At 41.2% G+C, this 16,025-nt stretch overlaps 1 protein-coding gene across 5 annotated transcripts in view; it reads right to left on the bottom strand.

Moving 5' to 3' along the window:
- PTPRG (protein tyrosine phosphatase receptor type G) overlaps positions 1-16,025 on the bottom strand; it is a 726,426-nt gene that overhangs the window by 296,860 nt on the left and 413,541 nt on the right. For all 5 annotated transcript variants that reach the window (XM_059940105.1, XM_059940106.1, XM_059940107.1 and 2 more), the window contains one exon: positions 2,545-2,693. In XM_059940105.1, the coding sequence (XP_059796088.1) occupies positions 2,545-2,693 (149 nt within the window). The remainder of the gene's footprint in view (positions 1-2,544; positions 2,694-16,025) is intronic.

Below are 16,025 nucleotides of genomic sequence, written 5' to 3'. Positions count from 1 at the left end.
GGTACATTATAATTTTCTCACTTTCATTTTAATTTCTTGAAAAGCAGTGTAGTTATGTGGAAAGACATAAACCAAGTCTGAGATGTTCAAACAATGTAAAAATCTCAGGGAGAGCTGGTGTTAATAAAGAACTCAAATAAAACAATTTAACATATCACAGACATGTCTTGCGCAAAAGTGAGCAACTTTTCTGTGCATATTTTAAAGTTAAATTTGATCCCGTTACCTTTGATCTCTGAAATTCAAGTTCCTCCAAATACAACCACTAAGTAATTTAACATGTTTATCACATTAGAAAAAAAAAACAACAAGCTATGAACCAGATGGGCTTCAAAGAAGCACCCAATTAATATAGGCAGCCTTACCATCTGACATATGACTTAGAAGAAATAAATTCAAATAGCTTGGTCAAAAATAAGTCTGGGGGCTTCCCTGGTGGCGCAGTGGTTGAGAATCTGCCTGCTAATGCAGGGGACACGGGTTCGAGCCCTGGTCTGGGAAGATCCCACATGCCGCGGAGCAACTAGGCCCGTGAGCCACAACTACTGAGCCTGCGCGTCTGGAGCCTGTGCTCCGCAACAAGAGAGGCCGCGACAGTGAGAGGCCCGCGCACCGCGATGAAGAGTGGCCCCTGCTCGCCACAACTAGAGAAAGCCCTCGCACAGAAACGAAGACCCAACGCAGTCATAAATAAATAAATAAATAAATAAATAAATAAATAAAATTTTAAAAACTGCTTTGTTAAAAAAAAAAAAGTCTGGGCATTGTAGCTGCCATTTCTAATTAGTTTCTGAATTTCATGGCCCTCTTTGAGTAAAAAAAAAAAAAAATGCATTTAAAGTAATAAGTTTTCAAAAGAATATGCATCTAGTCTATTCACTTTTTCAGACTCAAATAGGAGGAGGAGACAGGCTTTAGGGGCTGTGATTAGGAATGAGGCAGAAGTTCCCAGTTCCTTCCTCCAGAGTTTTTCTTTTCCAAGGCAGCTGCCAAATTAAGTTTTCAAACTTTCAAGCACAGGTCTTTTGTCTGGAACAACATTAACTAAACAAATGGCAACCCATTTCTAGGATAAAGAAGCTTTAGAGCAAAGCTAGCTAGGCACAAATTTTCCCTTCAGCGACACTGCCAATGGGAACTGGCCAGCAGGAGCAAAAGAGAAACCCCAAACTTAAAAATCTGATCAACTTGGCTTCTAGGAATCAAGTTTTCCAAGTACAAATCAAGCTAAGATTTCTAAGAAATGATTCATTCAACATAAAAGGAGAAAGAGAGCCCATTAAGTAGAAACTTTAATGTGACTAGGACAGGAAGTCCCACGGATAGAGGAATCCTAATATGGGAAGAATTCTTGATACTGTGAATTTGTCAGCTCAACAAGAAAAAAATACGCAGCGCTTTCTCAGAATGGTGATCTCTGGTTTCTCAGGCAATCATGGATAAGAAACAAATCGATATGGGAATATAAGCATCTATAAACAAAGAAATACTATTGACTTTCTCCTCTTAAAGGGATTTTTCACCTAAGGTTCAAGGTTGTCTAAAGGGTCCATGAACGGGCTTGAGGAGTGAGGGTGAGGGATGAAACCCTACAAATTATGCACAAATCTGTGTGTACGTACATGTATTTTTCCCTATGGAGGAGGATCGAAAGTACTCATCAGATGACCCAAGTAGGTCATGACTTACTGAAGTCACAGAACACTACGAGTTGTCACTCCATGTTTGAGTACAGCCACAGGCTTGGGTACAAACCCTCTCAGTTCTTCTACAAACCTGTAAAGTTAACCACGTGGGCACCCAAACAATCAACAAATATGTCTGTCCCAAAGAAAGAATATTCACATCCTGATCATGATTAAAGGTATAAAAATAAGGTTAGCAATGGAATAGATGCGTTGTCCCCACCACAGATTAAAAAAGGAGTTTGGAAACATGCTCCCTCCCTCAGTCGCCAAAAAGATACACATGACCTACTGCACCACCCGTTCTTCGCAGATCTTTGAGAAAACTGACTCAGAGGAGGTAAAATGTCGATCCCGCAAAGTTAACAGTGAGTCATACGACCAGTGGCCACAGCCTCCCTCTCAACAGCGTGGACAGCACACAAACCTTAAAGCAGCTTCCCTACTGAGAGATGATTCTGAGTCCTCTTCACATATCAGTTACCTTTCCTCTTTTCTAAAGGGTGAAAACGAAGTGGCCAGAGTTTCGTACAGAATTTCACTTTGGAAAGCAGGGTTTCAGAAAAGGACAGGGCAAAGAAGCCATGTCAAATGAAACCAAGGGTCCGAAATCATCTACCAGGGGTGAGTCTACTCAAACCACGACGTCCACGACTTCTACATGCTTCACCAGTTAAACAAAGATGAGGAACTTGAGGATGGCTATCCAGCTGTCATGCTGTATATAAAAGATTTCCAGAGACAAAGGCAGGGACAGTACAAGTTTGATTTGCAGAGACGACTGGGGGTAAAGACAAAGCATCTCTTTAATGTCAAGACCCAAAGCACAGCTGCCCCTGACATCTCAAGTTTCTCTCACCTCCACAGGGAACCGCCTGCCGTTGATGCTGTGTTCAGAGCCTGCAGAACCATTGCTGTGGCCCCAATGAAATTCCACCTTCTCAGCTTTGAATCTGCCAGGCAGGCCAGCACCGCTGACAAAATAGTCGTCTTTCAGAAGGATGGCAACTGTGTAAAGCAGAAGGGAAACAACAATGAGTTTCAAAACCACACTTGAAAGATTTCTCCTATTGCTTCAAATAAAGTTCATGATTACATGATGGGAATTATTTCCCATATACCTGTTAGAAAGCAAGTCAAAAACATTAGTCTGAATAAATTAGCACGTTCTAGCTGCAGAATGCTCTCAAGAGCCAGCTGACTCTAACTCATGAAAATTCCCAGAGAATGGTCTCAGAATTTCTTATCCATTTCACAGTTGGAAAAACAAAGAAACAAACAAAAAAACAGACAATGATAGCTCTGAAGCAGGGTCTCCTAATTCTGCTTGATGATCAAAATTATTTTTCATTTTTAAACACTGATTCCTGGGGCTATCCCAAGATTCAAGGTCTGGAATGAGATGGGAAATATATATACATCAGAAGCAGAAGACATGTTTTCTTGATCAGAAAACTTAAGCAAGGTGTCAGGAAATAAAATTTGCAGGTTCTACCAATATAAAGGAAATAACAGTGGGAAGACAGCTGGGATTGGGAAATGTCTTCACATTTGATAATGGTGTCCAGGAAAGTATAGTGAAAATTCTACTCATTAAGTCACTCAAATAACTGCAGATAAGTACATTTACTTTACTATTTCTTTTAATTCTAAGCATAAGAAAATTTTGCTTAGCCCATCTGGAAGAACACATAAGAAGTCTTTAACATAGAAAACCTCAATCAATTCAAACCCTAAATTTCAAAATCACATCTCTCTTCCTTGAAACATGGAAAAGAGAAATCAAGAACAAATAACTTGGACTTATACTACCAGAAAAATTATTTTTCCAAAAGGAATGTAATATCCAAGTGGATGAAAAAGAGATTTTATTTCATGTCATACATTCCACCCCCCTTTTTTGTTGTTGTCTAAAGTGAATTCATTCATTCATTTAACAAACACTTATTGGCTGCTGAATACGCATAACGCTCCAACCAACATACTAAATGGCCTGTGATCGGAAGCTAAGCTCATTTAAGGCAGGGAAAAGCTTTCATATCCTCATTGTCTCCTCTTCCTAAAGAGATGCCAGTTCAAGCCTTAGAGAGAAATCCTGCATGAAAATTAGGTCTCCATAAAAGATAGGGACTAGACTAATGACCCATTTCTAAAACAAGTGCAATTAGTTTCAGCACTTCTCTGTAAAAAGGGAAGCATAGCCAGTGGGAAGCAGCCGCATAGCACAGGGGGATCAGCTCTTGGTGCTTTGTGACCACCTAGAGGGGTGGGATAGGGAGGGTGGGAGGGAGGGAGATGCAAGAGGGAGGAGATATGGGGATATATATATATATACATATGTATAGCTGATTCACTTCGTTATAAAGCAGAAACTAACACACCATTGTAAAGAAACTATACTCCAATAAAGATGTTAAAAAAAAAAAAAAAAAGCCAGTGACGGAACCCTGCTTGTAATAATCCCTTTTCGCTGCATTCAAAAGGCAGTTTTCTCTCAACTTCTGAAAAATATACAGTAAACATTCAATTAGTGGGACAGAGAATTAAAGGCTAAAATGAAATAAAAGCAAGTGTTTCTTATGCTGATTGAACATGCTACGACATGTTCCTTTACTGTGTGCTAGGCATGGTTTAGAAGAAGGCTTGGCAAAATTTTTCTGTAAAAGGTGAGACAGTAAATATTTAAGGCTTTGTGGGTCCTATGGCCCTTGCTGTAACCACTTAACTTAGTCTTAGTAGCCCAGAAGCAGCCAAACACAATATGTAAATGAATGGGTGAGGCTATATTCCGATAAAACTTTAGTTATCCACACTAAAATTCGCATATAATTTTCACAGGTCATGGAATATTCTCCTTTTGATTTTTTTCCAACCATTAAAAAACATAAGAACTAGCAGGAGGGGTTGTCATTTGGTGATCCCTAGAATACAATATATTTTAGAAGACAAACTATTGTGTTAAACCAATGTTCCAAAGTCCAAATACCTATGAATTAGCTCAGTATTGTCTTTAACACTGTTGATTACTCTCAGCTGGTTACAGATTCTATCCATAACATTGTGCATCCAAAGGGTGAAGGCAAAGAATTTTGAGCGCATGTGTTACAATCATCCAGGGACTCCTGCAGCATCTTATAAATATTTGATTTTACCTAAATCATTTATGTCTCTGTCAGGGGTCATTTTACTTCTTTTACATGAATAATTAAAAGCATAATTAGGGAACTGTACAACCTGAAACACTAATCTCATTTTTCATTTTACAGTATTTCTCACTAGCGCACACAGCACACTACATGCACGTACTGCCCCCACCTTCCGAAAGCGGCGTAAATTTTTGTTTACATATAACACTGGAAAGAGAGAACTTGCCCAGCCACCATGCAACACTTTTCTGATGATCACGGATAACACCGCTCTGTTTCACAACAAGATGTACCAAAGGTAGCCGCTGCGGAGCACAGAATGTAGGAAGGGCCATGAGCTCACGGGATGGACGGACCTGGGTTAGAATCTCATTCTGCCACTTAACAGTGGGGTGACCTTGGGCAAGTTACCTGACTTCTCTGTGTCTTGGTTTCCATCATGATTCAAATGGCGATAACAGTGCCTACCTGGTGAGACTGTTGTGACGCCTGAAGGAAATCGCACGCGGAAAGCACTTAACCCAGTGCCAGAAATTCCGCAAGTGCACCGTCAACGCGGGTCATTGTCCAACTACCAATCATTTCTAGAGACGCGGTCGGAGTTCATGCGGCAGCACAGAAAGGTAACCACACAGGTGCCACTCTCCGTCTTCAGACGGAGTTCTATTTTATTTATTTATTAAAAAAAATTTTTTTTAAATTTACTTATTTATTTATTTATATTTGGCCGCATTGGGTCTTCGTTGCTGCGCGTGGGCTTTCTCTACTTGCGGCACGCGGGGGCTATTCTTCATTGCGGTGCGCGGGCTTCTCATTGCAATGGCTTCTCTTGTTGCGGAGCACGGGCTCTAAGCGCGCGGGCTCAGTAGTTGTGACTTGCAGGCTCTAGAGCGCAGGCTCAGTAGTTGTGGCGCACAGGCTTAGTTGCTCCGAGGCAAGTGGGATCTTCCCGGACCAGGGCACGAACCTGTGTCCCCTGCATTGGCAGGCAGATTCTTAACCACCGCGCCACCAGGGAAGTCCCCAGAGTTCCATTTTAAAGCAATATTGTCTTTCCCACAAAACAAAATGTGTCCTTGAGCAGGGACAATAAACAGCAAAGGTAGGTGTGGCCCAAATACTTGAGATGTTAAGTGTTGAGTGGCTGCTCTGAATTTACTAAGACGCTGAGTAAAAAACAGATTTCCATTATTTCTATTCTTTCAGTCACATCAGTGAAAAGAAAATCCCAGTTTGATGCTAATATGCCCTCCACCTTTCAATGATACTCATTCATTTCCCGCTTTACCGAAAAGTAAATATGTAAGCTAGAACTTAATAACGTTGGTACCTTTGATTTATTTTCACAGATTACAGACATAATTTTTTATATAAGTCTATCCTTGTCAAATGCACAGGGTTTTGCATTAAGGTGTTGATAAAACGTTTTGTTTTAAAATCAATTCATTTAATTAAAATCAAGTGCATCAACTGAAAGAAAAACAATAAGTGAACGATACTATGATAATAATGAATAAATACATTTCAATTTAAATTTTAAAACAGTAGCACTAAGAGTGAATCTGGATAAGGTGACATTTAGGAAGGTAGCAAACAACAGCTAAAGACTGGAGAAAGATGGGCCAGGAGGAGAAGGCAGGAAAGGTACCTAGGAGTGGACTGTCTAGAATGAGGCCCCTCTGGTTGTTCAACTGCTAATATGGATTGTGATTAAATTAAAGCAGAATGGTGGAGGATGTGGAAGAAACTGGGAGCTTCAAATTCAGGGTTTTTAACCTGGAGTCCAAAGTCCATAGCAGTAGCCACCCACAGACTTCGGGGTCTACATCCTCCTGATACAGGAAGTAAAATTCTGAGCATGGGTGCATAAACGAAGTCGGACTCTGGAGCCAGCTGGGTCGGAATTTGAGCCCTAGATCTGTCACTATCAGTTGTGAGAAAGTTACTGCATTTCTGGGTGCTTCAGTTCCTACTCTGTGAAACTGGAATAATACAACAGCAACTTCACAAGTTTGTTATGAGATCACAAGGGTTGACACATGAAGAATGCCCAGAACAGTAACTCATTCACCACATTATAGCAGGAAGATGGCACTGTAAAAGCCCAGAAATAAACCCACACATATGTGGACAATTAATTTACAACAAAGGAGCAAAGAGCGTACAATGGAATGAGGACAATCTTTTCAATAAATAGTGTTGGGAAAACTGGACAGTCACATGCAAAAGAATGAAACTAGACTACTATCTTATATTATACACAAGAATTAACTCAAAATGAATTAAAGACTTGAATGTAAGACGTGAAACCACAAAATTCCTAGAAGAAAACATAGGCAGTAAGCTCTTTGATATGGGTCTTGTTGATGCTTTTGTGGTATGACTCCAAAAGCAAGAAAAACAAAAGCAAAAATAAACAAATGGGACTGACTACCTCAAACTAAAAAGCTTCTGCACAGTAAAGGAAAACATCAAGGCCTTTTAAGGCCTTTTGCCTTAACAAAAAGGCAACCAACCTACTGAATGGGAAAAAATATTTGCAATTCACATATCTAGTAAGGGGTTAACATCCAAAATACAAAAGAATTCATACAACTCAGCAACAACAAAAAACCAAAAATTCCCATTGAAAATTGGGCAGAGGATCTAAATAGACATTTTTCCAAAGAAGACATACAGATGGGCAACAGGCACATGAAAAGATGTTCAACATCACTAATTAATAGGAAAATGCAAATCAAAACCACAATGAGATATCACCTCACACCTGTCAGAATGGCTATAAGCATTGGCAAGGGTGTGGAAAAAAGGGAACCCTTATACACTGTGGGCGGGAATTTTTCCACTACGGAAAACAGTAAGAATAAATAAAACTAGAACTACCGTATCACCCAGCTATTCCACTTGGGTATTTATCCAAAGCACATGAAAACTAATTTGAAAAGATATATGCATCCCTATGTTTATTGCAGCATTATTAAAATAGACAAGATATGGAAACCACATAAGTGTTTATAGATAGATGAATGGATAAAGAAGATGTGGTATATGTATACACCATGGTATACTACTCAGCGATAAACAGAATGAAATCCTGCTATCTGCAACAACATGAATGGGCCTTGAAGGTATTAGGCTAAGTGAAATAAGCCAGAAGGAGAAAGACAAATAAGTATGATTTCATTTGTATGTGGAGTCTAAAAAAACAAAACAAATGAACAAAATAAAACAAAAACAAACTCACAGATACAGAGATCAGATGAGTGGTTACCAGAGGGGAAGGGGTTTGAGGGGTGGGTAAAATGGGTGAAAGGGATCAACTGTACGGTGACTGACAGTAGACAGTCTTGCGGTGGTGATAACTCTGTAGTGTATACAGATGTCAAATTATAATGCTGTATACCTGAAACTTATGGTTAAAAAATAGATGGCATTATGTAAGTGCTGTTTATAAAAGTTATCCTAGGGAGAGGATCCACAGCTTTCACAGATTCCCCCTGTGCCCAGGGCCCCCCAAAATGCAAAAATGCTCTACACAGGGGCAGAGGGGCAGGGGGGCAGGTAGGAGTCACACCATGGATAAGGAGTTCCTGCCCTCCTGAGCTTGACAGGATGACTGAGTACCAGGCATTCACTGTATTCTTCACAGGACATCCACACACTGTTTATAAATTAAACTCGATGTGTCTAAATAATGCTGGCCTAAAGCAAATGTTCACACTAAAATCTGAGTAAACAGCAGCAGATGCCAAAAGTTAAACAAAAAAATGGATGAGAAGGAAAATAAGCCCGTTACTGTCTTACCTCCACCACTTCCCGACCCATTTTTAACACTACAAGATGGGAAAAGACTCCCATTATTGGATTGTTAATGGTGAGACCTCCAGACCACTCACAGTTCCAGTGTCCATCAGGTAATGCTTTCAGGCTCCTGGTGAAAAGGGAAATGCTCTGGTCTGGAAGTCAAGACACACAGGCTCTAGTTCTAGGCTTCTACTAACGTTCCTGTAGGCACTACCATTTATTTTTTCAAATAATTTACCAAGTAACTACTGGGGAAGAAAAGGTAAGTAAATGAGACATTAGCTCCTGCCTTCATGGAGTGTACAGTTGGTGGGAAAGACAGGCCCCAGCAACTAAAGAGATGACAGAAGCAACCCTGCAAGTGGGACAGGTGGTAAGAGGTGAGCATCCAACCCCAGACTAGAGAAGGGAAGGAGGTTTCAAAACAAGGACTGATGAGGTGAGAGGTGAGCTGTGTTGTAAAAGTGCTGAAGAGAGGGGAGCACAGCAGGTGGAAAAGCTCATGCAAAGGCCCTGTGTGGAGGAAGCCAGGGTGACTGGTGCCCACAGAGCAGGGTGTGCCATAGAGGCCAGACAGCAAAGCAGGGACAGCGAGGAGTCTGCCTGAGTTCTGCAGAGAAGTGAGAGGTCCTCGATATGGTTGAGAGAGAACAAGAAAGAAAGAGGGGGAGACGCACAGACATGATCAGATTACGGAAATAAGAAGATTACTGTGGCTACTAAATGGAAAAGGCCTGGAAGGAAAGCAACATTGGTTGGTAGAAACAAAGGGGCTTCCCTGGAGGTGCAGTGGTTAAGAATCCACCTGCCAATGCAGGGGACACGGGTTCGAGCCCTGGTCCGGGAAGATCCCACATGCCGCGGAGCAACTAAGCCAGTGCGCCACAACTACTGAGCCTGTGCTCTAGAGCCCACGAGCCACAGCTACTGAGCCCGCACGCCACAACTACTGAGCCTGCGCTCTAGAGCCCGCGAGCCACAACTACTGAGCCCTCGTGCCTAGAGCGCGTGCTCCGCAACAAGAGAAGCCACCAAAATGTGAAGCCCGTGCACCGCAACAAAGAGTAGCCCCCGCTCGCCACAACTAGAGAAAGTCCACACAGCAATGAAGACCCAACGCAGCCAAAAATAAAGTAATAAATAAATTTTTTAAAAAAGAGAGAAACAAAGTCAGGAGGTTACTGCATTCATCTAGCAAAGAGACAGTGGACAGACAAGGTGAGTCGGAGCAGCCTCAGAGAACCAAGAGACGCCAAGTCATGGGATTATCCGGGGTCTCGGTTAACTCACCGCTAAACTGAGCAAGAGGAACAAAGTGGATTAGTTGACCCTTTAATCACATAAGATACAACAGATGACAACCTAGCAGAAGGTTCTGTGCCCTAAAAAAGAAAGGAACGCTTCAAAAATTGCCCTCAAAATTCAAAATTGTGAATTCAGTTTTGAGTCCGGTTATGTAACATAGCGCTGGTTTGCCCATTCTGTAATTGGTAAATTAGGTAAATTAGGTCTACCCGGAAAATAGCCGCTACCACCCGAGCGCAGGGACTGGGGCTATGGGGGTAAGAGAAAGAAAGCGGAGCTTAGCGGACAGGAACCAGAGCTTGCAGTGCGTCTCGCCAAAGAGAGACCCAGGGAAATAGCTCTGACATGAATTCCAGGGTTCAGGCAAGACTGAACAGTAACAGGCTGAAAAGTACCCAAGAATCTGGATATTTGAAATAGGAAAAACTTAAAAAGAGCCAAAGCACATTTAGCATCCCCCCAAAGCAGAACAGATCTTTTTTTAATTACACTTAAATTTTCTTTTTTGGGCAACCTTGAACTAACCAGAGGGCTGTGGGGTATTATGAAGTCAGGGTTGGGCATGTCCAGTGTCAATGGTGCTGAACACCCAGATGTTTCCAAACATCTGTCTACTTGGCTGATGCTATGCTTTTAATCAGAAACCTTGGCAGCCTCTTTGCGAGCAAAATGACCAATTCGTTAGTGGCATAAACAAAACTCAGAGCTTAAAGAAAAAAATGTGATCCAGGAAAAAGGACCCCATGCTGGTCCATCTTCAGTGCCCACATCATTAAGATCACTCCAAGGGGGTGGGAGGGTAATGGAATAAAAATAATTTAATGGTTTGGTATCAAGCAAAATTGGAAACCCCAAGAACATATACTTGGGGTATCATTGTGTACTTCACTTGTCCAAAAGCCCTTCCCATCAATATATCAGGAGTATAGGTTTTATTGAAATGAGAACATACTCAGGTTTTCACCATCAGCACCGGGCTCTCTACTCCATAAATAGAGCAAGAAAAAACACTTTTCAAACTCTGGTTCTCATCTGCGGCCACCTCTAAGGAAGACAGGAAGAAGGGAGAGAAGGGGGCCAAAACTAGGAGCTGGGAGTGAAAACAGACCAACAGGCAAGAGTCAGAGCCTTGTTTACAGGGGTGGGGAAATTCACGGAGATGTGAGAGGAAAGGTGGGAGAGAAGGAAACTGCAAAATGTGAAAGCTCATGGAGAGATACTCATCAACAGAACAGAAAGAATGGAAGCAGAATAGAAATCGAAAGCAGAGAAAGCCCAAACAATCAGGGATAAGAAGACAAGCACACACACAGAATTCCTAGAAACTTCCTTACCAATCTCAGGATTGCTAAAGGCTTTCTTCATGCATGTGACACTTGGACAATCACGCTGGCACTGTGGAATGCCCTCTTGAGCGGGGGCTAAGCGTGCAAGTCCATGAATTTGGGGAGAAATCAAGCATCATGAAAATCACCACTGGAAACTCTGTAAGGAGCCCATAATGGCAGCGTGGTACTGACTCTCAGTAAGGCTCGCATCAGTTTCTCCACCAACCTTGGACCAGAACACTGCTTCTGCAGGGCAGCACGGGGGCAGCCGTTAGTTTGAGCTGTAACTGCAGTGACCCACAGAACGCAGAGTGCCTTTCACGGTCACACACTTGCTTGGCCCAGGGGAGCCTTGCCCTGTGGGCGAGCAGAGCAGCAGGGCCAAATGCTCCTCTTGTACTGAGCTGGGGTCATGTACTCAGGGAAGTAGCATGTGGAAATGACTGAGGTTGTTAAAATTATATTTTTCTCTTCATATCAGCCTGCAATGAGGTTGTTCTTGTCTTAGTTTAAGTCTGTGGGTTCTTATGGTGTCACTTCACCATAAAAGTTTGAAGGACCTGGTAAAATAAAGTAGAGGCAACAGCCTCTTAATCCTTGTCTGAATTTTATGGGCTGAGCAACATATTAGGACATGGTTCCCGACCTACTTACCTACACAGACTTTTCGCACCATCAATCTACTTTTATTAATTTACCAACTACTTCTTGAATCTGTCTATGCCAGGCACTGGTATATGCAGACAAATAAGAAAGAATGTAGGCAAAGAAAAAATATAATAAACCAATATAAAATGTGAAAATGGAAGTAACAAGCATCATGGCAAATGTATTTACTATCCGTCCTTGGTGTGGGGGGGAAGGTAAAAGAAAAAGTAGTGAAAAAACACAAAAACACCCTCCAAATAGTTAAAACTCATAGGAGACCACGGCTTATTAACATATATCAGAAGCACCATCTAAGTCTTAAACTTTGATCATTTAGCTAGAAGCTAATGCTAGGAACAGCAAGATTATCTTGAAATGTTCTTAATGAATGCATTATCTTTTCATTCTACAAAAATGAAAGAGGGAGAAATAACTTTCGATGAAATCAAATGAGAACTGGCACAGTAGACAGTCATGGCTCTTCGGGAAGAAATAGAGAGACGCTATCTGTCTCGTAAAGATATTTTAGACAACTTTCGAGAAGTGGGCTAGGTACAAACACTTTGCTCTATTGATTATGCTAGATTAAATATATAGCTCTCTCCGGGGGTTAAGACAGATATGAACATTAAAACTGTTTTATGGGAAAGTTACTGTCCGTATGTAACAGGCCGCTTTAAATATTAACTTTCTAAATTCATATTTTGATATCCAAATGACAGTCTATTTTACAGATAAGTGACCTGTAAATTTCTACCAGAAAAAAATAAATATTCCTTCCTGGATTTATGTTCTAGAAGTACGAGGTTCAAGAAAAGACTTTGGTGAAGAAAAATAGGTGTTGCTTAAAAATTAATGATTTAATAAAAATGACTTTTTTTGGCATCTAGGTATGAAAGTGAGATATGAAATGAATGACGGTAACAAAGATGGACTATGTGGCCCACAACATATGGGGTTTTTTTAAATTAAACTTTTAATCTTTCTGATAACTGTAGATCAACACGCAGTTGTAAGAAATAATACAGAGGTCCTGAGTCTCCTTTATCCAGTTTCCCCAAATGGTCACATCTTACAAAACTATAGTACAATGATATGTGTGTGTTTTTTTTTTGTTTTTTTAAAAAAATTATTTATTTATTTATGGCTGTGTTGGGTCTTCGTTTCTGTGCGAGGGCTTTCTCTAGTTGCAGCAAGTGGGGGCCACTCTTCATCGCGGTGCGCGGGCCTCTCACTATCGCGGCCTCTCTTGTTGGCAGAGCACAGGCTCCAGACACGCAGGCTCAGTAGTTGTGGCTCACGGGCCCAGTTGCTCCGCGCCATGCGGGATCTTCCCAGACCAGGGCTCGAACCCGTGTCCCCTGCACTGGCAGGCAGACTCTCAACCACTGTGCCACCAGGGAAGCCCTGTTTTTTTAAACTGATATTATCCAGGTTGCCTATCAATACTACTCACTGCAGATATTATGAACTCCCACCTTTAATTCAGACACACAGCACCCTGCCCTGCATTTATACTGTGTTCAGCTCAATTTATATGATCCGTGCATAACTGACAAAGCAAGTGAATCCTCATATTTCTCTAAAATACTGGAATATTTACGAACTCACGTGGCATTTTAAGAACTGCAGAATAAAGAAGATTCTAGGTTCATGCTTATTTAAAAAAAAAAACAACGACACAGGTTGGTTTTCGCACCCACGTTTCTAGACAAACATAAATTGAAACTCTTTGAAGAGAACGGAAAAACAATTCGATGTTCACATTTAAAACTGTATACAAATGGTTGGCACTTTTTAAAAATCACTCCTATAGAATCATGTTAGATTATTTATGAGATACTGGCCCACCTAGTATGGTGTCATAAATTTTGTAGTCATAAGTACAGTTTGAGCAGTCACGAGGATTTATTTCTGCTTCTCAGAAAGCCATGCTTCTTCTGAAATTTCAGAGACAGATGCGTTCATATTTGGATGGCTGTGCTCCAAAGTCAGGCGCATGCACCCATAGACAGGCAACAACTTGGGGATCACTCTGGGAAGACAGCAGAGTGACAGAGATTGATAATCAGCTTCTGGAAGACCAAGGTCATGAATCAACTTGCACTGAGTGAACCCTACACTCATCTAAAACGTGTCATTGGAGATACCAAGTTGAAAGCTGTCACTGAAACGTGTTATCTTTGCAGAAGGCTGTCAAGCATTGCAAGTCAAGTAGAAAACCGTATCAGAGAGCCCAGCGAATTGCCTTTGGCAGGCTTCCGGAATGTGGCACCAAGGTAGCACTCGACAGCAAGATCCGATTACCCCAGCGTGGCAAATCTTCCATACACCACATTCAGATAGTCTGCAGAGTAATATTCCCATCACAGGTGTCCAAAGGACACTCACATTTGAAATATAAAGCAGGGCCACCAGTAGAGAAATTCTGAATGGTAACAACAAGCACACCATCTATACTGGGGGAGTAGAGAGGTGGGGGTGAAAAGGTGTGTACAGATAACATCACTGGTACACAAGTCTGTCCTGAGCAGCTGCTCAAATGGATGAATCAAGGTACAGGAGAATGTAGCTGCTATAAGGCCCAAAGAACTGTTTGTGGCGACATTATGAAAAAGAGCCCAAAGCTGGGAATCACTGTGCTGAGTGAGTGGGAAACAATTCTAAGAACAAATCAAGCCAACCCAAAGCAATCGGCCATGAATAATCTCAGACAAACGTTGGTTTGGAGAAAGAAAATGGATCCCCAAAGTTGTATGTGCAGCCAGTTAGGTTAAAAAAAAAAAAAAAGGCAACTCAATGACCCACAACATGGATGGGACCAAAGGACAGATAATGAAGTCATTTTAGCTCAGCATGAGGGCTTCAGGCAGCCAAGGCTCCTGAAGGGATTACTAACAGTGGTTTGTAGTGACATCCTTGGCTACAAAGGGATCATTTCAAAGAGAGAGAGAGAGAGGGAGAGTTAGTTTTAATGGGTTGGGTTATAAGAGTTGAAAAATAAGATAAGAAAAATATCTTTAGCACCAACGGAATCCCAGGTAGCACTAGGCACAAATGTAATATAACACCTAGGGATTTATTTTCAGATCAAACAGTGGGGCACAGCAAGGCATTCCTGCTACTTCCATCAATGATCTATAACTGCTATTTGCATAATAGTGATTAAGAGGGAAGGAGCTTTTGCACTAGCAATGTTGAAAATGTGGTATTTCATATTTGTGGACCCCAAGTGACAGGTGAGGTAGGTAAAAGGAAGCAGGAGGATCAAATTGCTGGTCTGATACACAAAGGGATAAGACGATGTTCATCTGTATTCCAGTATAATAACTAACATTAACAAAGCAAATTCTCAAGGAAGATAAGGATTTTATTTTCATTTATGCATTTGGCACAGTGCTGTCCAATAGAACTTTCTATAATGATAGAATGTTCTCTATCTTTGCTGCCTGATATGATAGCCACTAGCCATATGTGGGTACTGAACACTTGAAATGTGGCTAGTACCAATACTACTCAAAGTGATCTATAGATTCAATGAGATCCTTATCAAAATTCCAATGGCATTTTTCACAGAAATAGTCAAAACAATCCTAAAATTCCTATGGAACCACAAAAGACCCTGAAAAACCAAAGCCATCCTTTGAAAGGAGAACAGAGCTGGAAGTGTTACACTTCCTGATTTCAAATTATACTACAAAGCTATGGTAATCAAGACAGTATGGAACTGGCACAAAGATAAACACATCAACCAGTGGAATAGAATCTAGAGCCCAGAAACAAACCCATGCATATTCGGTCAACTAATATTTGGCAAAGGAGGCAAGAATACTCAATGGGAAAAGGATAGTCTCGTTGATAAATGGTGTTGGAAAAATGCAACATCCACGTTCAAAGAATGAAGTTGGACCACTACCTTACATCCCTCAGAAAAATTAATTTGAAATGGATTAAAGACAAAATCTAAGACCTGAAACTATTAAACTCCTAGAAGAAAACATAGGGAAAAAGCTCCTTGGCATTGGCCATGGCAATGATAATTTGGATATGACACCAAAAGCACAAGCAACAAAAGTAAAAACAGATGAGACTCACCAAACTCAAAAGCT

The sequence above is a fragment of the Balaenoptera ricei genome, chromosome 11 (genome assembly GCF_028023285.1).
Source record: "Balaenoptera ricei isolate mBalRic1 chromosome 11, mBalRic1.hap2, whole genome shotgun sequence".
Lineage (NCBI taxonomy): Eukaryota > Metazoa > Chordata > Mammalia > Artiodactyla > Balaenopteridae > Balaenoptera > Balaenoptera ricei.
Note: the sequence above shows the minus strand (reverse complement) of the source record. Positions and strands in the feature narration are given on the sequence as shown.